The following is a 24,590-nucleotide window of genomic DNA, read 5'->3' on the forward strand; positions in this document are numbered from 1 at the left end:
AGAACTCAACTAGTTGGACAAACACTGTTGTCTGACAGAGTGAGACCCCGTGTAACATAAAAACTGCAAAAAAAAAAAAAAAAAAAAAAAAAAACCCAAAACCAAAGGCATCTGGCATTACAAATAGCATAACTAAAACGGACTTAACTTTTCAAAAGCAGCATCCCAAGCCCTGTGCAAATAGAACTAGAATCAACCTAGTTGACTGGAACTAGATGTCTAATTTATTTATATCTGTATTACTGCAAACTCAGATTTCAGGGATGCTCTTATTGCATTAAAAGGAAGTGTTCTTTCTACCTCTTAACTCACTTCCTTTGAATGACTGTCACATATCCAGTTCCTCTGCCTCAATTTTTAGTTCCCTGTTTCACCAGTTACATGCCTTCACAAGCCGCTCCCCTCCAGCCATCTTTGCATTCGTGTCAGCCTTCTATCCTTATGGTCAGCATAGAGACCAGATTTAAACAGCTCCCATCTTACAGGTCCTTCACTAGAGGACATCAACATACATTCCACAAGTACCTGTGTAAAGCACAGGGAACCCTGCTAGCAAAAAGGACTGACTATTCTTCTATACCTAACATTTTTTTTGTTTCTCTACATTAAAAAATACAGCTCAGGTAGTTTCATATCTTCTCAAGGGGCTGAGTGAAATATAATCAGAATGATAATTATAATGAAGATTTAAACCATATATAAAACATTTACCATGTGTCAGATACTATTCTAAGCAGTTTATCTTATTTAGTCACCACCACAACACTCTAGTTTACATAAAGAAATAAAGAAACTGTGGCACTTATAGCAGCTGAGTAATTTGATCAAGGTCATATAGCTGCTTAAGTTCCCAGAGCACAACACTGAAAATCATTTAATCCATCAGGCAGCTCGACCACAGAATAGCAATCCACCTTGGGTATAAATGAAAGAAAGAAGGCAAAAGGTATTAAAAACAACAGAGAGGGAAAAAGAGAGACACAAAATAGAAGAAATCAAAGGAGAGAAAGGAGACAAGGAGAACTTTATTCCCTGATCAGTCCATAAATCCTCTAAACTCATTTCAAAAGTCATGCCAAGAATATTCTAAGGATTTTAGGGATCAATTGAGAAGGGAGATTTGAATAGCAATGGACTCAGTCTTCAAAGGTTCTATTTCCACTCCACCTCAAAAAGACCAAGACTATTCCCAAAAACAAACCTAATCAACCAGTTCCCTACAGAGGACAACAGGGGATGAGAAATCTCGTATGGATTACTAGCATCCTCTGCCTTCAAAAGTTATAGTATGGAAACCAGCCTGGCTCTCTCAAGTGCTACAATGATCTCAGAATCTTCCAGAATTGCTGCAAAGTGCAGAAGCACAGCTGAGTACCACAACAAGCTTTGGTCAGCAACAATTCTTGCCCTTTTATTTCTCACCTGATACCATTAAGCAAATCAGTTGCACCCAGAAAGTAAAACCAAATCCTTAGCACAGACCTAGAGGATAGGCATGTATGTTCTTTTTCTACCTTCACAGAAAAAGAGAAATAGAAAATATATATCCTCAACTTACAACGGGGCTACATCTGGATAAACTCATCATAAACTGAAAATATATAAGTCAAAAATGTTTCAGAAGTCAAATTCTACTTATATTTTCAACTTATGATGGGGTTGTTAGAACATAATCTTATCATAAGTTGAGGTGCATACTGAATGTGCACATCACTTTCATTCCATCATAAAGTCAAAAGCTCACTAGTCAAGCCTTATCTTAAGCTGGAGACCATCTGATGACTCCACAGTGTGGAGGAAAGTAAGACAGTAGCTAAGAGAGGCTATGGTAAGGTTTTGAGCAGCACGCTTCTTCTCTAAAAACTTTTCCATCCACCATCAAAGATAGGACCACTGTGCTTCTCTTCTGACTCATTAATGCTAATCTTGGGCTGAAGTTTTCTATCAACACCTTATAGAATTTCTTAAATATTATTATCAATAGAGATACCACTGAGATCTTACAGTCATGAAGAGATGCACTAGGTACCAAGAAAAACAGTAAAATTCTATATAAGTATACAGCAGGTAGGTATGTGTGCAAAGCACCCACATGTGCACACATACCCTCATGTGCAACATTACTTATCAGGTACTGATTGTTCACAAGATCTTACATTAGATATGAAGCAAAAAAAAAAAAAAATGAATAAGGCGCTGGGCGTGGTGGCTCACACCTGTAATCCCAACACTTTGGGAGGCCAAGGCAGGCAGATCACCTTAGGTCAGGAGTTCAAGACCAGCCTGGTCAACATGGTGAAACCCTGTCTCTTAAAAATACAAAAAAAATAGGCTTGGTGGTACATGCCTGTAATCCCAGCTACTCGGGAGGCTAAGGCAGGAGAACTGCTTGAACCTGGGAGGTGGAGGTTGCAGTGGGCCAGGATCGCACCATTGCACTCCAGCCTCGGCAACAAGAATGAAACTCCGTCTCAAAAAATAAATAAATAAATAAATAAGGTACCTCAATGTCAAGTAACTGTGTATATGTGTTGGGGTATGTTTTTAGATAAAAATATCTTATAACAATGTCTTATAAATATCATTCAGGGCTTTTTTAAGCTTTTCTTTAAGGGATGTTTCTAGACATGAATAAATTTTACTGTACTTACTGCTAAAATGTCTGCTTCTACAGGCAGTAGGTTTAAGAACGCAAAGAGCTGAACGGTCAAGATGGTGTAGACTTGTGTGGCTGACAGCATGAGCATCCCTATTGAGAGCAGCATCTCGTCGTAAAATCACCTGGAAGACAAGGATGTAAGTAACTATGAGAGCTGGTGCTTTGTCCCAGGGAATAGATCATTTGTTATTAATTCCCAATGTCCAAAAATATCCCTTTTAATTATAAACATGTATTAACATTAAAAGTAAAGTTTTTATTTCAAAAGCATAAGAATTACACAGATTTGGACATTTAGGTGAACATCCATGTTTTGTCAATACCTATATAACTCATGATGACAAAGTTCTGTGTTTTAATCACAAAAAAAAAATCCTCCCATAGTGCTCAGTTTATAGTACAGCTTGTCTTACTAACGCAATTTTCAAAGAAACTAGATTTCAACCAAAATAATGGTTAAAAACATACAAGCAGCTTTGCTTTAAAATTGAAAATTTTCTACAACTTAAAAAATTTTTAGCTTCTGGTTCAATATAAACTCACGTGTAAATTTACTTTTCATTGCTACTGTATATTGTACCAACATCAGAGAATGCCAAAAAATTAATAGCCACTTATAATAAAGGAATACTTTTTGTCCTACCTCCTAACAATCTACACTTTTTTCCCTTCTCTACATCTGAATGGCAACAGCGTAACTACCTCTCCCAACTTCATCCTGTTCACTATGAGTCCCTTTCTCTCTTTTAGCAAAAAGATACCATGAAACACTAAATGTCAACCCATAAATATAAAAATTCTCATTGGTATGCCTCAATCAATTGTATTATATACTTTTAAACAAGTGAGAACGAGCATTACAAAAACAAGGGCTTTTATAACGAATTATTTCATTAAATATCCCAAACTCATGTAATATCCATTTTGATGATGATTAGTGTAGATAAGTGCTCTATATGTAGAAGCTGCCATACAGACTCAAACTCTGAATCTTTGACACACTGGAAGTAAAATACCTGTGAATAATTTTTAAGGTACCATTTACAAAGACACTAATATCAGAGATGAAATAAAAATGAAAACATGCTAAAGTATAGATTTTTCCTTAACGACAAAAAGTAAATTAGTGGTTGCCTAGGGATTGGCAGGGTGTGGGGGGAAAGCTTGAGGGAGGAGAAAGGTAGGAATGAGAAATGACTGCTAATGAGTAAGGGTTTTAAGGGGGAGATGATGAAAATGTTCTAAAATTAGACTCTGGTGATGGCTGCACAACTCTATAAATATACTAAAAATCACTGCACTGTACACTTTAATTGGTTGAATTTTATAATGTGAGAATTGTATCTCAATAAAGCTTTTTTAAAATGTCTAGATTTGTTGACATTTGTTTCTTAAGTAAAATACATTTCATAACATACCATGGTACAGAAAAGAGTTAACATAGCAGGCCTGAGATTGCCATCCCTAGAAAGGTCTGCTTGCAAGGTTGGCCCCTTGCTGGCATCTGGAAATTTAGATTTCAGGACAGTTCCCACCATTTCCTAGTAGGAACAGCTCAGTGTGCCTACACTTTACAAACAAATGTGATTTGTGCTAAATACCTGTTTTCCTTCTAGGGTCTAGAAATTTGGTACACACTAGGCAGAGAGTGTCTATATGAACAATCCCTAATATAAACCCTGGGCACTGAGTCTCTAATGAGCTTCCTTGGTAAACGTCTTACATGTGTTGTCACAACTTGCTGGAGGAGTTAGACGCATCCCGTGTAACTCCCCTGGGAAAGGACCCTTAGAAGCTTACACTGATTTACTCTGGACTTTACCCCATGTGCCTTTTCTTCTCACTGATTTTGTTTTGTATCCTTCTGCTGTAATAAATCACAGCTGTAAGTACAACCATGTGCTGAGTCTTGTAAATCCTCCTAGTGAATCACTGAATGTGGACAATTTCTGGTTAGAAATCATACCATAAAAGCACACAAATATTTACAAAATAAGGTATAGTTGCTACTAAATTTTAGTAGGAGAAGAAGTATGTACCTTATTGACCAGTGACCTCTTTGGGAAACTGAATCTGAATAAAAACTATGACTTTCCATCTAAATCTCCAGCTAACTTTGGGGGAGGGAAAGGAGACAGAGTTTGGAGGGAAAATAAAAGACAGGAATAACCAAAACAACTAATACTGATCCCTTATTAAGTGCCAGGCATTGCTGTAAGCATGTTATTAAGTTAACTTACTTAATCCTAACCTCCCTATAAAGTAGGTATCATTTCACAAATGGGGAAAACTTAGGAACTGTTAAGCAACTTGCCCAAGATAAAACAATAAATAACAGCAAAGCCAGGATTCAAACCTAACAGTCAGTTTCCAAAGTCCAAATTCTAAACCCCTACTGAAAACAGCATTAATATTCATCCAAGGCGTTCCAAGAGTAGAGTACAGTTTCTTGCCTACAAAGGTATTCAAGAGCTTCAAAAGCCAATGCTTATGGAGCAACAGTCACCAGTTTTCTTTTACTTTGTATATGACGGTGTATGTGTGTATATGGTGTGTATTCAATGATATGTAGTAGGTTTTGAGGGTTTTTTGCATTTATTGCCTTATTTAATAATGTTTGGGAGTTTTGCTTTATAGTCTCTATTTATAAAACTAATTCTTGCTCATTGTGGAAAATGTGGAGAAAATAAAAATTATAAATAATCCTCAAGTTAAGGAATAACTAGTGTTCATACTTTGATGTATAACTTTCCAGTCTTTTAGCGATGTATAGAGTTGTCCCCTGGTATCCACAGGGGATTGGTTCCAGGACTCCCTGCAGATACCAGAATCTGAGGATGCTCAAGTCCCTTATGTAAAATGATGTAATATTTGCATATAACCTACACATGTCCGCCCAAATACTTTAAAACATATCTTGATTGCTTATATCTAATACAATATAAATGCTATGTAAATAATGGTTATGCTGTATTGTTTCAAGAATAATGACAAGAAACACAGTCTGTCCATGTTCAGTACAGATGCTTTTTTCCCCAAATATTTTCACTCTACAGTTGATTGAATCCATGGATGTAGAATCCATGGATACGGAGGGCGAACTGCATATTCAAATACATTTTTAGCAAAATTGGGGGCACACTATGCATATTGTTTTACTAATTGTATTTTTTCCACTTAAGGTATTACGAATATTTTCCTAATTTTCCTCAAAAATCATTGCCAATAGCTGTCCATGAAATACTGCGGAGCTTCCCTTCTTTCAAGCACTGTTTTTTGTTAATCTATTTCACACTTTGGGTTTCCATACATGATTTGTCTACATAAAATAAAAACTACTGGTAAAAAATATGATGTATAAATGGCCACCTGGTATTCCTTATGAATATTCTTTAACGGACTGAACAGAAATTCCTACTGTTGGAACTTTTTTTTTAGAAAAACACTGCAATAAATATTTCTTTAATTACACCTATAGGTAAACCCTTAATATTTTTTAGATTAAAGTGACAGAAGTGGCAGGCATTATAATAATTGCAGTAAAAAATATGGAATCTATACATATGAGTTTATATCCCAGCACTGTCCCATACTAATAGTGTAATTTAGAGATAAACATTTAAATTACATAAATTGCTTTATCTCTAAAAGTAGGACCATAGGACCTATAAGACAACTCTGTAGAATAAATACAATTATGCACAGAAGGGCTTAACATAGCAATGGAATATAGAAAGAAAGGACTTTGGACAGGGATGCCAACAGATGAAACAGGAAACACAGAAGGAAGACCACAGTGAGAGAGTAAGTACAACTTGAGAATTTCTGAACTTAGTATTTGTGGAACAGGCTGGTGGACATGTACACAGGCAACAATAAATAAAGGTCTCGAGCTCCACACAAGGCAAAAAGAGACTTAGGAATCATCAGTAGATAGGAATAACTGAAGTGCTCTTAATGTAAAAGTGAAAATCAAAAACAGAAGAGGACTAAAAAAACTGAGGGATATCTAAGTTTCAAAGGGAGGTGGAAAAAGAGAAAAGAGAGAGAGACTGATTTCAGGAAAGTCAAGAAAGACAAGAACTTTAAAATGAATGTAAGGGGAAGTAAGGCATTGGTCAACAAAAGTAAATGTTGGAGAAGGCGCAAGAGGGTCTAAAATTTTCACATTTAAGAATCTGCCCAGGCCGAGCACAGTGACTCACACTTGAAACCCTAACACTTTGGGAGGCTGAGGTGGGTGGATCACCTGAGGTCAGGAGTTCCAGACCAGCCTGGCCAACATGGGAAAACCTCATCTCTACTAAAAATACAAAAATTAGCCAGGTGTGGTAGTTTTTGTAGCTGAGTAGCTGCAATCCCAGCTACTCAGGAGACTGAGGCACGAGAATCGCTTGAACCCGGGAGGCAGAGGTTGCAGAGAGCCAAGGTTATGCCACTGCACTCCAGCCTGAGCAACAGAGCAAGACTCTGTCTCAAAAAAAAATTTAAAAACCATCTGCTCAACCTAAACAATTTTACTTCCTCATACTCTACCACTCAACCTTGCTCTGATTAGCTCACTGTTTCCAGCAATCACCTTGCTGGGATTATATCTTCATTCACATGTTACCCAGGAACCAAAATACACTCCCTTCTATCTTCAAAAGAGAATTTGGGGGAAAACTACAAATCCCATGAAATTGTATGCAAAATTTTGTGTATGTTCAACTACAGATAGTTTCTGTGAAAAAGAACCACGCTTATTAATACGTTCTCAAATAAGCACGTAGGCTTTCTGTTGTTGCTGCTAGGTTTTGTTTTGTCCTGTTTTGTTTTCATTTAAATCTTCCCTTTTCCAGGAAGCCTTCTGAGGAGAAAGGTTAGCAAGCTTAAATTCTTTGACACCTTCTTCTAGCACTTAATCAACTAGATTAAAATAAATGCAGGTTGTCTGTTGTATTACTAGGTAATATTATTTATGGTAAAAATGACTCCTGAATGATGAAAAGTATTTAAACTGTAAAGACTGTAAGTTAACTACAAAAGCTTATTACAAAAACATAAACAAAAAAAGTCTCAGATTCCCTGCAGTGTGTGTTTCTTGAAAGAAAGCATGATGCTTGAGGGAAGCTGGAGCTACTCATGGAATATTAGAAGAAGTGGTTCCTTTCATATGTGACACTTTTGTATGCTGAGGTGACACACATCCACATATTTATATCACTGGTTACAATCCAGTATACTCTTTGGTAGGTATGAAAGGTTTATCTGAATGAATGCAAGGCTTCTCAATGAAGATGCATTTTATGTTGATATGTTGTGCTCCCAGTCTCTATCCTCCTACCGCCTACCAAGCTAGTGAACCTGGTACCAGGTAATAACCCATCAGTTACTGAGAGTGTGGATGCCAATCAGAACCCCTGACCATGGACAGTGAGTGTGGTGCCTTTCTTCCCCATTACAATTCTTACTTGTCTCTCATGCTTGAACTTATTCAACTGTTGGAGTCTCTGCATGGTCTACAATAAAGTATTGTTTGTCGTGACTCTTAACCCCCAGCAAATAGAAAACATTCATCTTGAGGATATTTTAGAACCATTCTGGGAAGCAGAGAATGCATAGAAAAAAATCAAGTAAAATCTTGCTGATAACAAACATCTACCTCTTTTCCTCCTTCCCTTTATCCTTTTCCTCCTCCTTGTGCCCCTCCTCCTCCCACTTATATTACCAAAGACAGAATATAACTCTGTATTCATTTTATGCCTATAATAAAAAAAAGTCACACTTCTTCAAAGGAAGAAAGTTCAAAGTAGGGAATATACAAGAAACCCTTGAGAACTACCAAAAAGGCTTCTAGAGATGTGTCCACTACCACCATCCTTGATCACATCTAATTTGGCCTACTATCTGACATAATTCTACTAGTTATTAACAGACATTTTAACTGAAATCAGCTTCCTAACTCTAAAGATTTTTCCAACTGTCAAATTCTAATTTTACTTTCTGTTCAGTCTGTACTATAACACTTAAGATGTATTCTTGCAAAACTGTTTTAAACCAATTCTAACAAGCCTTTAGCTCTCACTTCAAGCTTACAAGAATTTTCTGGAATGAAAAAAAAAAAATAAGATACCACAACATGGGTGTCTTGCTTGAGGGTAATGCCCCAATTACTACAAAATTCAACACAATAAACAGAGACAATACAAGAGGATAGAATGAGAAAATGACATGAAATTGTTAATACGTCAAAAGAGATGAGAAACAGTAAAGACAAATGCAACATATAGTTCCACTAAACCAACAATAAAAATACATTTTGGGAATAATGGAGACAACAGAAATATGGCCCAGATATTAGATATCCTTTTAAAAAAATCCTTAGATATGATGATAATATTACAGTTGGTATGGGTTTGGCTGCATCCCCAACCAAATCACATCTTGAATTCCCAGGTGTTGTGGGAGAAACCTGGTGGGAGGCAACTGAATCATGGGGGACAGGTCTTTCCCGTGCTATTCTCATGTGAGTGAATAAGTCTCACGAGACCTGATAGGTTTATAAAAAAGAGTTTCCCTGAACAAGCTCTTCTCTTCTCTGCCACCATGTGAGATGTGCCTTTCACCCTCCACCTTGATTGTGAGGCCTCCCCAGTCACAAGGAACTATAAGTCCATTAAACCTCTTTCTTTTGTAAATTGCCCAGTTTAAGGTATGTCTTTAACAGCAACATGAAAATGGACTAATACAGTAAATGGGTATCAGTAGAGCAGGGCGCTGCTGAAAAGATACCTGAAAATGTGGAAGCAACTTTGGAACTGGGTAACAGGCAAAGGTTGGAACAGTTTGGAGGGCTCAGAAGACAGGAAAATGTGGGAAAATGTGGAGCTTCCTAAAGACTTGTTGAATGGTTTTGACCAAAATACTGATAGTCATATAGACAATGAAGTCCAGGCTGAAGTGGTCTCAGAAGGAGATGAGGAACTTATTGGGAACTGGTGAAAAGGTGATTCTTGATATGCTTTAGCAAAGAGACTGGTGGTACTTTGTCCCTGCCCTAGAGATTTGTGGAACTTTCAACTTGAGAGAGATGATTTAGGGTATCTGGCAGAAGAAATTTCTAAGCAGTAAACCATTCAAGAGGTGACCCAAGTGCTCTTAAAAGCATTCAGTTGTATTCATTCACAAAGATACAATTTGGAATTGGAACTTAAGTTTAAAAGGGAAGCAGAGCATAAAAGTTCAGAAAATTTGCAGCCTGATGATGCAATAGAAAAGAAAAATCCATTTTCTGAGGAGAAATTCAAGCCAGCTGTAGAAATTTGCTGAAGTAACAAGGAGCCAAATGTTAATTGCCAAGAAAATAGGGAAAATGTCTCCAGGGCATGTCAGAGGTCTTCATGGCAGCCCCTCCCATCACAGGCCCAGAGGCCTAGGAGGAAAAAATGGTTTGCTGGGCTGGGCCCAGGGCCTTGCTGCTTTGTGAAGTCTTGGGACTTGGTGCCCTGCATCCCAGCTGTGGCTAAACAGGACTCAGGTACAGTTCAGGCCCTGGCTGCAGAGGATGCAAGCCCCAAGCACTGACAGCTTCCATGTGGTATTGCGCCTGTGGGTGTACAGAACTCAAGAATTGAGGCTTGGGAACCTCTGCCTAGATTTCAGAATTTGTATTGAAATGCCTGGACCCCCAGGCAAAAGTTTGCTGCAGGGGCAGAGCCCTCATGGAGAACCTCTGCTAGGGAAGTATGGAAGGGAAATACAGGGTTGGAACCCCCACATGCAGTCCCTACTGAGGCACCACCTGGTGAAGCTGTGAGAAGAGGACCACCAACCTCCAGATGCCAGAATAGTAGATCCACCAACAGCTTGCACTGTGCACCTGGAAAAGCCGTAGACACTCAATGCCAGACCATGAAAGCAGCCAGGAGGAAGGCTGTACCCTGCAAAGCCACAGGGGAGAAGCTGCCCAAGACCACAGAAGCCTACCTCTTGCATCAGCATGACCTGGATGTGAGACAAGGAGTCAAAGGAGATCATTTTGGAACTTTAAGATTTGACTGCCCTGCTGGATTTTGGACTTGCATGGGGCCTGTAGCCCTGTTGATTTGGCCAATTTCTCCCACTTGGAACAGTTGTATTTATGCAATGCCTGTACTCCTACTGTATCTAGGAAGTAACTGATTGGTTTTTGATTTTACACTCACATAGGCAGAAGGAACTTGCCTTGTCTCAGAAAAGACAATGGAATGTGGACTTTTGAGTTAATGCTGAAATGAATTAAGACTTTGGGGGACTTTTGGAAGGCATGATTGGTTTTGAAATATGAGGGCATGAGATTTGGGAGGGGCCAGGGCAGAATGATATTGTTTGGCTGTGTCCTCACCCAAATCTCATCTTGAATTCCCACATGTTGTAGAAAGGACCTGGTGGGAGGTAATTCAATCATAGAGGCAGGTCTTTCCCATGTTATTCTCATGATAATGAATAAGTCTCATGAGATCCGATGGATTTATAAGGGGAGTTGCCCTGCACAAGCTCTCTTTTCTTGTCTGCCGCCATGTGAGACGTGCCTTTCACTCTCTGCCATGATTGTAAGGCTTCCCCAGTCACGTGAAACTGTAAGTCCATTAAACTTCTTTCTTTTGAAAATTGCCCAGTCTCAGGTGTCTTTATCAGCAGTGTGAAAAAGGACTAATACAAAGGCTGTATGAAAAAGTCCTTATTTTGGGAGCTATCTATTATAGTAAAGTACTTAGGAAAGAAATGTCATGATATCTGTCATTTAAAGCACTTCAGAAAAAAACACACTGTAAATCTAGGTGAAGATTACATTGAGCTTCACTACACTATTTCTCTGCTTTTCTACATGTTTGAGAATTTATATAACAAAAAATTTATTAAATGCATGAAAAATTATTTTAACTCTTCAGTGATCTTTTCAGAAGACCTTCAGCCTCATTTCTTAACGTGGCATACAGACACAAAATTTATCATTTTAAACATTTTGAAGTGTACAGTTCAGTAACATCAACTATATTAACACTGTTGTGCAAATATTACCACAATCTATCCCTAAAATTTTCTCATCTTCCCAAACATTAAACAAGAATTATGCATGCCCCATCCCCTGGCCATTGGCAAGCACAATTTTACTTTCTGTTTCTATGAATTTGACTATTCTAAGTATCTAATATAAGTGGAATCATACAATATTTGTCCTTCTGTGACTAGCTTATTTTACTTAGCATGATATCTTGAAGTTTCATCCATGTTGTACCTCGTGAAAATTTCCTTCCTTAGCAGGCTAATATTCCATTATATGTACATACCCCATGTTACTGATCCATTCATCTCTCAATCAACACTTGGGTTGCTTAGACCTTTTAGCTATTGCGAAAAAAAATAACTTGAGTTCCCGCTTTGAATTATTTGTGGTATATACCCAGAAGTATTGCTGGATCATATGGTAATTCTACGTTTGATTTTTTTTTTTTTTTTAAGAACTGTCATACCATTTTCCAAAGTGGATGCACCATTTTACTTTCCCACAAATAATACACAAACACTATTTCTTCACATCCTTGCCAACATTTTTTTATGTTTTTCTTCAAGACCAGAATGAGATACCACTTTACATCTATTTTATGATAGACATATATACACAATATATATACACATATAGCCATACTAAAATACATGTAAAGTGGTATCTCATTGTGGTCTTGACTTGCATTTCCCCAGTGATTAGTGATGCTGAGCATCTTTTCATGTATTTTTTGGCCATCTGTATGTTTTCTTTGGAAAAATGTCTATTCAGCTCCTATGTACATTTTTTAATTGGGTTGCTTGGTTTTTTGCCACTGAGTTAACAATCCCATCAAAAAGTGGGCTAAGGACATGAAAAGGCAATTCTCAAAAGAAGATACACAAATAGCCAACAAACAAATTAAAAAATGCTCAACATCACTAGTGATCAGAGAAATGCAAATCAAAACCACTGTGCAATACCACCTTACTCCTGCAAGAATGGCCATAATCAAAAAAATCAAAAAATAATGGAGGTTGGCATGGATATGGTGAAAGAGAACACTACTGCACTGCTGGTAGGAATGTAAACTAGTACAACCACTATGGAAAACAATGTGGAGATTCCTTGAAGAACCAAAAGTAGAACTACCATTTGATCCAGCAATCCCACTACTGGGGATCCAGCAATCCCAACTCAGGAGAAAAGTCACATAAAAAAAGATATTTGCATACACATGTTTATAACAACACAATTCGCAATTGCAAAAATATGGAACCAGCCCAAATGCCCATCAATCAACTACTGGATAAAGAAATTGTGGTATATATGGAATACCACTAACCCATAAAAATGAATGAATTAATAGCATTTGCAGCAACCTGGATAGAACTGGAAACTATTATTCCAAGTGAAGTAACTCAGGAATGGAAAACCAAACATCGTATGTTCTCACTCATTAGTGGGAGCTAAGCTACGAGAATGCAAAGGCATAAGAATGATAAAATGGACTTTGGGGACTCGGGGGAAAGGGTAGGAGAGGGGTGAGGATATATACTGCTCAGGTGATGGGTACACCAAAATCTCTCACAAATCACCACTGAAGAGAACTTACTAATGTAACCAAATACCACCTGTTCCCCCAAAACCTATGGAAATAAAAAAATTTTTAAAAAAGAATTCTCTATATATTCTGGACAGCAATTCCTTATAAAATATATGACGGAAAAGTATTTTCTCTCATTTTTTTCACCCTGTTGGTACTGTCCTTCAATGCACAAAAACGTTTTAATTTTCATGAAGTCAAACATTTATTTTTTTCTTTTGTTGCCCATGCTTTTGGTGTCGTGTCCAAGAAATTACTGACAATTCCAATGTTGTGAAGCTTTCTCTATGTTTTCCTCTAAGAGTTTTACATAGTAGCTCTTATGTTTAGGTCTCTGATCCATTTTGAGTTAACTGCTGCATATGGTATGAGGTAAAGGTCAAATTCATTCTTTTGCATACAGACATTGAATTTTTCCAACACCATTTGTAGAAAAGACTATGTACAATGCCTTTGTCCATCAAATGGTCTTGACACCTGTCTTAGTCCATCTGTGTTGCTATAAAGGAATATCTGAAGCTGGGTAATTCATAAAGAAAAGGTTTATTTGGCTCACAGTTCTGCAAGCTGTACAAGCAGCATGGTGCCAACATCTATAGCTGGTGAGGACCTCAAGCTGCTTCCATTCATGGCAGAAGGCAAAATGGAGCCCATCACACAGCAAGAGCAGGAAGTGAGAGAGAGGGAAGAAAGTGCCAAGCTCTTTTCAATCACCAGTTCTTAGAGGAACTAAGAGTGAAATTTCAGTCATTCCCATGAGAATGGCATCAAGCCATTCATGAGGAATCTACCTCCATAATCCAAATAGCTCCCATCAGACCCTATCTCCAATACTGGGGATCAAATATCAATATGAGACTTGGTGGGGCCAAGCAAACCATTTCCAAACCACAGGAGGACTTCTGTCAAAAGTTGTTTGAGCATGTATGTGAGGCTTTATTCCTGAGCTCTTTATTCTATTCCATTGGTCTATATGTCTATCTTTACACCAGTACCACACTATTTTAATAACTGTAATTTTGTAGCTAAGTTTTGAAATCAGGAAGTATGCGACCTACAACTTTGTTTTGGCTATTTGGAGTCCCTTGAGATTCCATATATGGTTTAGGATAGATTTTTCTATTTTTGCAAAAACGTTATTGGGATTTTAATAATAATTACATTGAATCCATAGATTGCTTTGGGTAGTACTGACATCTTAACAGTATTAAGTCTATCAATCCGTAAACATGGAATGTCTATTCATTTATTTACGTCTTCTTTATTTCAGCAAAGTCTTATAATTTTCAGTGTACAATTCTTCCACCTCCTTGGTTTATTACTACTTTATTTTTGTTGATACTGTAAATGGAATTGTTTTCTTAATTTCCTTTTTGGATAGTTCACTGTTACTTTATGGGAATGCAACTGATTTTTGTGTGTGATTTTGTATCCTGCAACTTTGCTGAATTCATTTATTATTAATAGTTCTATCAGATATTTTTTCTTCTGTGGAATCTTGGATTGTCCACATGTAAGATCATATCATCCGCTTACAATGGTAATTTTACTTATTCCTTTCTAATCTGGATGCCTTTCATTTCTCTTTCTTGCCTAATTGCTCTGGCTAGGACTTCTGGTACCATGATAAATAGAAATGGCAAAGGCAGGAATCCTTGTCTTGTTCCTGATCTTAGAGGAAAAGCTTTCAGTCTTTTACGATCAATTATATTAGTTGTCAGTTTTTTATATGTGGCCTTTATTCTGTTGAGGTAGTCTCCCTCTATTTTCAGTTTGTTGGGCATTTTATCATGAAAGAGTGTTAAATTCTGTGAAATGCTTTTTCTGCATCTATTGAAATGATTATGTGTTTTTATTCTCTTAATGTGGTACATTACATTGATTATAAGACTTTTCACATGTAGAACTATCCTTGCATTCCAGGAATAAGTCCAACTTGGTCATGTGTATAATGCTTTTAATGTGCTGCTGAATTCAGTTTGTTAGCATTTTGTTGAGGATTTTTACATCAGCAGTCATAAGAGATTACGGTCTGCCTGGCCAAAATGGTGAAACTCTGCCTCTACTAAAAGTACAAAAATTAGCCAGGCATGGTGACAGGCACCTGTAACTCCAGCTACTCAGGAGGCTGAGGCAGGAGAATCACTTAAACCTGGGAGGCGGAGGTTGCAGTGAGCCAAGATCATGCCATTGCACTCCAGTCTCGGCAACAGAGCAAGGCTCCGTCTCAAAAAAAAAAAAAGAGAGAGAGACAGATAAGGTATTTCCTTTTCTTTTTTTTTTTTGTTTTTAGTATCCTTGTCTGACTTTGGTACCAGGGTAATTTTGGCCCCTTAGAATGAGTTAGGAGGTGTTCTCTATCAGTTTTTTGGGAAGAGTTTGAGGAAAATTGATGTCGACTCTTCCTTACATATTTGGTAGAATTCACCAATGAAGCCATCTGATCCCAGGCTTTTCTTTCTTGGAATGTTTTTGATTATTGCTTCAATCTCCCATAGGTCTGTGCAAGCTTTCTATTTTTTCATGATTCAGTCTTGGGAGGTTGTGTCTTTCCAGGTATTCATCCAATTCATTTAGGTTATCCAATTTCTCCGCATACAATTGTTCATAGTACACTTACAATCCTTTTTATTTCTGTAAAATTGGTAGTTATATCCCCTCTTCCATTTCTGATTTTAGTTGAGTCTCCTCTCTTGTTTTCTTTAACCAATATAATGAAAGATTTGTTAATTTCATAGATTTTTTAAAAAATCAACTCTTGGTTTTGCTGCATTTTCTCTTGGCCTCATTTTTGAGAAATGAGCAAACTGGCTGGCACACATGATTATCTGTATGGTTTTAGAGGATAAATGACAGTTACCTGTCTAATGCTGGTCACTGAAAAATTTAAAAATTTCCCAAGCATCACAGTAAATCCTAACTTCACATTTAAATCTTTGACAATGAATTTTTAAGACCAGTATTACTTTCAGGAAATTCACTTCCAAATAAATTTTAATTCTGAAGATGAGTCAACAGTGTGATACCAACGACTTCACTGCCAAATAACACTCATGAAACAGCCAACCATCTCCATAAGAAATCTACCAAGTAAGCTCAGATTCCACTGGTTCTGAAGCTGTATTCCTGACCTTCACTGGCATCTCAAGAACTGGACCAAAATATTCCACTACTAAAAGAATTGTTATCTTTTCCTAATTTGCGAAAAGAATAAACAAAGAGTAATTTCCATTTGTTTTTTTCAAGAAATGTACCTTATACTACAATAAGCATCAAAAGAATATATACTGTACCAAGCACTAACAGAAAAAAATCAGTGAACAATTAACTATTTTAGTGGAAAATTTATAATAGCCAGTCACACATCATTTAATAGGTTATTTTTCCTACAAATGTGATTATGTATATGTATATGTATATAACATATATATGGCACCATAAAATTTCCTCCAAAATAGTGTTCACAGCTCACACACCACCTAAATATATCAATAACTTCCTAGTGTCCCTTAAAAAGCATCAAGATTTCCAGGAATTCTGGCAACTAGAACTTCTAACACATACTGTATTAGTCCATTTTCATACTGCTATGAAGAAATACCTGCCCCTGGCCCCTCCCAAATCTCATGCCCTCATATTTCAAAACAAATAATGCCTTCCCAACAGCCCCCAAAGTCTTAATTCATTTCAGCATTAACTCAAAAGTCCACAGTCCAAAGTCTCATCTGAAACAAGGTAAGTCCGTTCCACCTATGAGCCTGTAAAATCAGAAGCAAGTTAGTTACTTCCTAGATACAATGAGGGGACAGGCATTGGTTAAATACACCCATTCCAAACGGGAGAAACTGGAAGAAACAAGGGGGCTACATGGTCCATGCAAGTCTGAAATTTGACAGCAGGGCAATCAAATCTTAAAGCTCCAAAATAATCTCCTTTGACTCCATGTCTCACATCCAGATCATGCTGATGCAAGAGGTGGGCTCCCACAGACTTGGGCAGATCTGCCCCTGTGGCTTTGTAGGGTACAGCCCGCTTCCTGGCTGCTTTTATGGGTTGGCGTTGAGTGTCTACAGCTTTTCCAGGCACGTGGTGCAAGCCGTTCGTGGATCTACCATTCTGAGGTCTGGAGAACAGTGGCCCACTTCTCATAGCTATTCTAGGCAGTCCCCAGTAGGGACTCTGTGTGGGGGGCTCCAACCCTGTATTTCCCTTCCACACTGCCCTAGCAAAGGTTCTCCATGAGGGCTTCACCCCTGCAGCAAACTTCTGTCTGGACATCCAAGCGTTTCCATACATTCTCTGAATTCTAGGTAGAGATTCCCAAACCTCAGTTCTTGACTTTTGTGCACCTTGCAGGCTCAACACCATGTGGAAGCTGTTAATGCTTGGGGCTTGCGCCCTCTGAAGCCATGGCCCAAACTGTACCTTGGTCCCTTTTAGCCACAGCTAGGACCCAGGACACCAAGTCCCAAGACTTCACAAAGCAGCAAGGCCCTGGGCCCAACCCAGCAAACCATTTTTTCCTCCTAGGCCTCTGGGCCTATGATAGAAGGGGCTGCCATGAAGACTTCTGACATGCCCTGGAGACATTTTCCCTATTTTCTTGGCAATTAACATTTGGTTCCTTGTTACTTCAGCAAATTTCTACAGCTGGCTTGAATTTCTCCTCAGAAAATGGATTTTTCTTTTCTACTGCATCATCAGGCTGCAAATTTTCCAAACTTTTATGCTCTGCTTCCCTTTTAAACTTAAGTTCCAATTTCAAACCGTATCTTTGTGAATGAACACAACTGAATGCTTTTTTTTTGAGACGGAGTCTCGCTCTGTCGCCCAGGCTGGAGTACAGTGGCGCGATCTCAGCTCACTGCAAGCTCCGCCTCCCGGATTCACGCCATTCTCCTGCCTCAGCCTCCAGAGTAGCTGGGAATACAGGAGCCCACCGCCGCGCCCAGCTAATTTTTTGTATTTTTAGTAGAGACGGGGTTTCACCATGGTCTCGATCTCCTGACCTCAGGATCTGCCTGCCTCGGCCTCCCAAAGTGCTGGGATTACACGTGTGAGCCACTGCGCCCGGCCAACTGAATGCTTTTAAGGGCACTCAGGTCACCTCTTGAACAGTTTACTGCTTAGAAATTTCTTCCGCCAGATACCCTAAATCATCTCTCTCAAGTTAAAAGTTCCACAAATCTCTAGGGCAGGGACAAAGTGCCACCAGTCTCTTTGCTAAAGCATATCAAGAATCACCTTTTCACCAGTTCCCAATAAGTTCCTCATCTCCTTCTGAGACCACTTCAGCCTGAACTTCATTGTCCATATGACTATCAGTATTTTGGTCAAAACTATTCAACAAGTCTTTAGGAAGCTCCACATTTTCCCACATTTTCCTGTCTTCTTCTGAGCCCTCCAAACTGTTCCAGCCTCTGCCTGTTATCCAGTTCCAAAGTCGCTTCCCTTTTAAATGTAAGTTTTCAGGCATCTTAATAGCAGTACCCACTCCACTGGTAACAATTTACTATGTTAGTCCATTTTCATACTGCTATGATGAAAACTCGAGACTGGGTAATTTATAATGAAAAAGAGGTTTAATGGACTGACAGCTCTACATGGCTGGAGAGGCCTCATAAACATGGCAGAAGGTGAAGGAGGAGCAAAGGCATGTCTTATATGGTGGCAGGCAAGAAAGCATGTGCAGGAGAACTTCCCTTTTATAAAACCATCAATTCACATGAGACTTATTCACTACCACAAGAACAGCACAGAAAAAACGACCCCCATGATTCAATTACCTCCCACCGGGTCCCTCCCACAACACATGGGGGTTATGGGAGCTACAATTCAAAATGTGATTTGGGTGGGAACACAGCCAAACCATATCACATGCTATACGTAAATCCCCACAGTTTTTTAAAGCTTTTAAAGACACTGGATCAGAAGTTGTCATAAGCAAAAGTGTTACATCAGAAAACAAAACAAAACAAAAACAACAATAACATGGCTTCTCTTTTTAAGCAAAAATAAGATGCACAATATTTTTTGCAAGAAAACAGAAGTTTGCCCAGCAAATTCCTCTAACATAAAGCCTTCCAAGTAAAAGCAAGCATAATCTAAGATTTTTAACTACCACCATCAACCAAAGCAAAATTTTTTCATCTAATGCAATAAATGTTTTACAATTTGATTTTTCAACAAATGAAAAAAAAGGATCAATTTTTTACTTTTAATAGATTAAGAAACAGGTTTTTCCGGGCAGGTGTGGTGACTCACACCTGTAATTCCAACACTTAGGGGGGCCGAGGCAGGAGAATCACCCAAGGTCAGGAGTTCGAGACCAGCCTGGCCAACATGGCAAAACCCTGTCTCAACTAAAAATACAAAAATTAGCCTAGCCTGGTGGCTCATTCCTGTAATCCCAGCTACTTGGGAGGCTGAGGCAGCAGAATCGCTTGAACCTGGGAGGCAGAGGTTGCAGTGAGCCAAGATTACCATTGCACACCAGCCTGAGTGATAGAGCAAGACTCCATCTCAAAAAGAAAAAAAAAAGAAATAGGTTTTTCCAAAATACCAAATTCTTTCCAATCTCAGGGCCTTCATACCAATTGTTCTCAACCCCAAAGTTATAGTTTCTCATTCAGTGTATATGAGATGTGATCTGGTAATCTATACTACTTACAGTATTTACATATACTCCAGGTGATTCTTATAAATAGAAAATACATTTTTAGTTCAGTATATCACAAATCTCTCAGTGCCTGTGACAAAAATAAATGTTCCCAGGCCCCTCTCCTTGAGATGCAGACAGAAAACCTATAATTTGACTTTTAAAAAAAAGTTCCCTATTGAATCCTTATAATTAAGTCAAATTTGGAAAGCACTGTTTTGAACCAAAGATTGGCAAGTGGCATACCAAGTCATTATTCATAAACTTCTTCCAAGTCAATAGGCAGCGGGCAGAGGGTCAAACTAAAGAAAGGAGAAACAGAGAGAGAGAGATAGGAGTGCTAACAAAAACAGACTTCATAATTCTTTCAAATACCATTGTTGTCACGAGTACCATAGGTTGCCAACCCTAGCAATAAGCCACACAGCAAACAAGAAAAAGACAATTGACAATGAAATTGCTTTCATGAATAGCAGAATATTCAACACTAAGATGTAAGATGGTAGAAAATTCTGGTTTTCTTGATTACCAAAATATCAAATACCATGCAAAGTATACTTGAAGGCGTTAATGTCATCTATCTCCCGAACCCGAATGTTTAATTTTCATGATTCCTCACATAAATGTCACCATCACTGTAGCCAACATTGATAGAAAACTTAATTTTGTGCTAGGAACTGTGTTAAGCATCTAATCATCAAAACAACATTGTAAAATAAAACAAAAACAACACAGGGAACTTGCACTATCGCTCCATTTTCCCTATTTTAGGGGATTCAATTTCTATGTTTAAGTGCTAGAGTCTAACTGGCTGACTAAATGAACCAGTTCCCTCATCCCAATCCCTCCTTTAATTTTTGCAATTTCTGAACAAAAAGCTGAGAAGTCTAATGACTCATACTTAGCTCAGGTGTTAAGCATGAAACTTAACATGGGTTACCATGTTAATGGTGGAGCACCAGATCAAGTTATACCACTCCCATGGATTATAACAACTGTTTCTTAAAAAAAAAATAGAGAGATGGGGGTCTTGCCTTGCTGCCCAGGCTGGTCTTGAACTCTTGGCCTCAAGCGATCCTCCTACCTTGGCCTCCCAAAATGCTAGGATAACAGGCATGAGCCACTACACTCAGCCTGTAACAACTGTTTATTTAAAACATCACCCAAAGACCAAGCCCTGTTCTTGGTCTTTTCTGGACACCACACTCTCCCTTGGCAAGTGTTTGCAGCCTGTGTATGCACCTACCACGCCTCACTCTTCTTATAATCATCTTTTCTTTTTTTATTATAATACTCACGACTTTCTATCACACTATAATACTTGTAATATTTATTGTTTATTGTTCAGCTTTGCCACAAAAATATATGCTCCTCAAAGACAGGAATCTTTATTTTATGGATGTATCACAAGTACCTAAAGAGTGCCTAGCATGTATTAGGTGTTTAATATTAATATTTGTAGACTGAATGCCTACATGGCCTCTCTTGATATCTTCTGCAGAGCCTCTGAATGTGACTAACTGTTAACTATGCTCAGAAAAAAAATTTAAGACCTTAACATTAAAAATGTTAAAAGTTTATATATACTTTATATATACAGTCATCCTCGGTATCTGTAGGAGATTGGTGCCAGGACTGCCCGTTCATACTAAAATCTATGCAAACCCTTCGATATACTTTAAATCATCTCTAGATCAGTTGTAATACTGAATACAGTGTAAATGCTATGTAAATAGTTGTTATACCACAATGTTTAACATGTTCAGTAGAGATGCGACCATCCATTTTTGCCTGAATATTTTGAACACTGGTTGAATCCACAAATACAGAGCCATGGATACAGAGGGTCAACTGTAAGTTAATATTTAAAAATATGTAAATATGGCTAGGCATGGTGGCTAACGCCTGTAATCCCAGCACTTTGGGAGGCTGAGGTGAATGGATTGCTTGAGTCCAGGAGTTCAAGACCAGCCCGGCCAAGATGGCAAAACTCTGTCTCTACAAAAAATACAAAAATTAGCTAGGCATAGTGGCATGCACAGGTAGTCCCAGTTACTCAGGAGGCTGAGGCGTGAGGATCGTTTGAGCCCAAAAGGCAGAAGTTGCAGTGAGACAAGATCGTACCTCTGCACCCCAGCCTGGGTGACAGAGCAAGACCCTGTCTTAAAACAAAACATAAATACTATGAAATAATAAATGAATTTGCTGAATCATGTAAACTCTGGATGGTGGGACTCTGTGGTTTTTATTCTTCTTTATATTTATCTGCATGTTTCAGAATAAAAAACTAAAACTCCCTAGACTATTTCATTTTACATAATATATACAGGAGACTAGAAGAAAATACATGAAAATATTAAGAGAAATCTGTTCTACTTGCTCAAGTTCTCTAAGTGTGAATTACTTTTATACAGCAAAACATTTCTTAAATAAGCAAGCAACAAGTCTTTTAATTTACAAGTTTACTTATAATTTGGAGGAGATGAAATGATTTGAAGTAAAATATATAATCAAAAAAGAGAAAGCGCAGATCTTGAGCAGAGTTAACAAATCTGAGCTGTCATTTTCTGTCTGTAAGCCTTTAATTATACTCAAAGACTCTATCCTACACTACAGTCCTTATAGTTATTATTGCCATAAAGGTCAAATGTAGCAGCCACTTGGGCTCTGAGGCATCTGCATTCATTAGCAACACATCATAATCAACCACAGGTGATAGCTTAATTAATTGTGATGCCATGGATTACTAGCATTCCATTTCCCTCTGACAAGGAGCTTAGCACTGTGCTCAGGCCCAAAGGCATAACCAACCAAATGCCAAAATCTCAGAATTTCAGATCTATCTGCTGGAGCCACTCCAGATACCAATTTTGTACCAGCAGAGGTTCAGACAGGAGACACTATTCAGTAAGTTAAACAAAAGGTATTCAATATAAATGATTATTAAGCTATGATAGGATAGTAAATATAAAGATACGAAGAGAGGTAGGGAGGGGCAGGAGAGAGGGATTCCAAAAGGGCATGAGGAAACTTCTAGGAGTGATGAATATGTTCATTAACTTCATTACAGAGGTGGTTACATGATTATATAAATATATCAGAACTTATCAAAGTATACACTTTATATAGTTTATTGTATGTGAATTATAATTCAGTAAAGCTGTTTTTAATTTTTTAGAGAAAAGGAATTATTAAACTATAAGAGAGTAACACTGAAGGAGACATTACAAAGGGACAAACTTGGAAGACAGTCTAAGGCTGAAATTCAGTTTTCATTGCAGCAGGTGTGGTTGCAGCACTCTAGGTAACAGAGAATCTCACTGGGTTGACCAGACCAGAGCTGGTCCAAGGTTGCCAGGCAAACAATAAACAGCCGACTGGGGTGCTGATGGGTAGGTATGCAGAGGCAGTCAGGGCGCAGCTGCCAACACCAGGTCTGGAATGTACAACATCTATGTCAAGAGGGTTGCTGGAGGCGGGGCACAGTGGCTCATACCTGTAATCCCAGCACTCTGGGAGGCTGAGATGGGCAGATCACCTGAGGTCAGGAATTTGAGACCAGCCTGGACAACATGGTGAAACCCTGTCTCTACTAAAAATACAAAAATTAGCCGGGCATGGTGGTGCCTGTAATCCCAGCTACTCAGAAGGCTGAATCACTTCAGCCTGGGAGGCAGAGGTTGCAGTGAGCAGAGAATGTGCCACTGCACTTAGCCTGGGCAATAGAGTGAGACTGAGTCTTAATTAAAAAAAAAAAAAAAAAAAAAAAAAGAGGGTTGCTGGAGCCTGGGCAACATAGCGAGACTCTGTCTCTACAAAAAATACAAAAATTAGCCAGGTGTAGTGGCATGCACCTATAGTCCCAGTTACTGGGAAGGCTAAGGCAGGAGGATTGCTTGAGCCCAGAATTTGAGGCTTCAGTGAGCTATGATGGCCAGTGCACTCCAGCCTGAGCAACACGGAAAGACTTCGTCTCTTTAAAAAAAAAAAAAAAATCAGGAAAAATAACTAACAGGTACTAGGCTTAATATGTGGGTGATGAAATCATCTAGTCAGCAAATTCCCATGACACAAGTTTACCTACATAACAAACCTGCACGTGTACACCTGAACTTAAAATAAAAGTTAAATTAAAAAAAAAAAAAAGAGGATGACCTCTGACCTAGTTTTCTTTTGCAGCTTTTTGATATAGATATACTTACAAATGGACATTAACTAGACATACTCATATAATCCTGTATGTGTCTGTTTATCAATCTACCTAACTATATCTGTGTGTATATCTTTAAAAAAACAAAACAAAACAAAAGCCCCAAAGGAAAACTAGGACAGAGGTCATTTCCTTTCACAAAACATACATTTTTTTTCTAGTCTAGGATATTATCCATCTATGTTTTTAAATGAAAATGTTTTACATTATACAACAATTTGATTGTTATACTTATCAGCTTCTAGAGGCTGCTGACATCCTTGGCTTGTAGCCTCTTCTTCCATCTTCAAAGCCAGCAATGGTAGATTAATTCCTTCTTACAGCATATTATCACAAACTCCTCTTATGCCTCCCTCTTCCATTTTTAAGGACAATTGTGATTACACTGGGCCCACACAGATAATCTTCCCAAACGGAGGTCCTTAATCACTTCTGCAAAGTTCCTTTTCT

General features: G+C 38.2%; 1 protein-coding gene across 2 annotated transcripts in view; it reads right to left on the minus strand.

The window, feature by feature from the left end:
• The window catches only part of RNF13 (ring finger protein 13), a 162,036-nt gene that overhangs the window by 125,816 nt on the left and 11,630 nt on the right, over positions 1-24,590 (minus strand). For both annotated transcript variants that reach the window (XM_011972770.1, XM_011972771.1), the window contains one exon: positions 2,652-2,781. In XM_011972770.1, the coding sequence (XP_011828160.1) occupies positions 2,652-2,765 (114 nt within the window). In that variant the 5' untranslated portion in view covers positions 2,766-2,781. The remainder of the gene's footprint in view (positions 1-2,651; positions 2,782-24,590) is intronic.

Source organism: Mandrillus leucophaeus, unplaced genomic scaffold, assembly GCF_000951045.1.
Source record: "Mandrillus leucophaeus isolate KB7577 unplaced genomic scaffold, Mleu.le_1.0 Scaffold130, whole genome shotgun sequence".
Lineage (NCBI taxonomy): Eukaryota > Metazoa > Chordata > Mammalia > Primates > Cercopithecidae > Mandrillus > Mandrillus leucophaeus.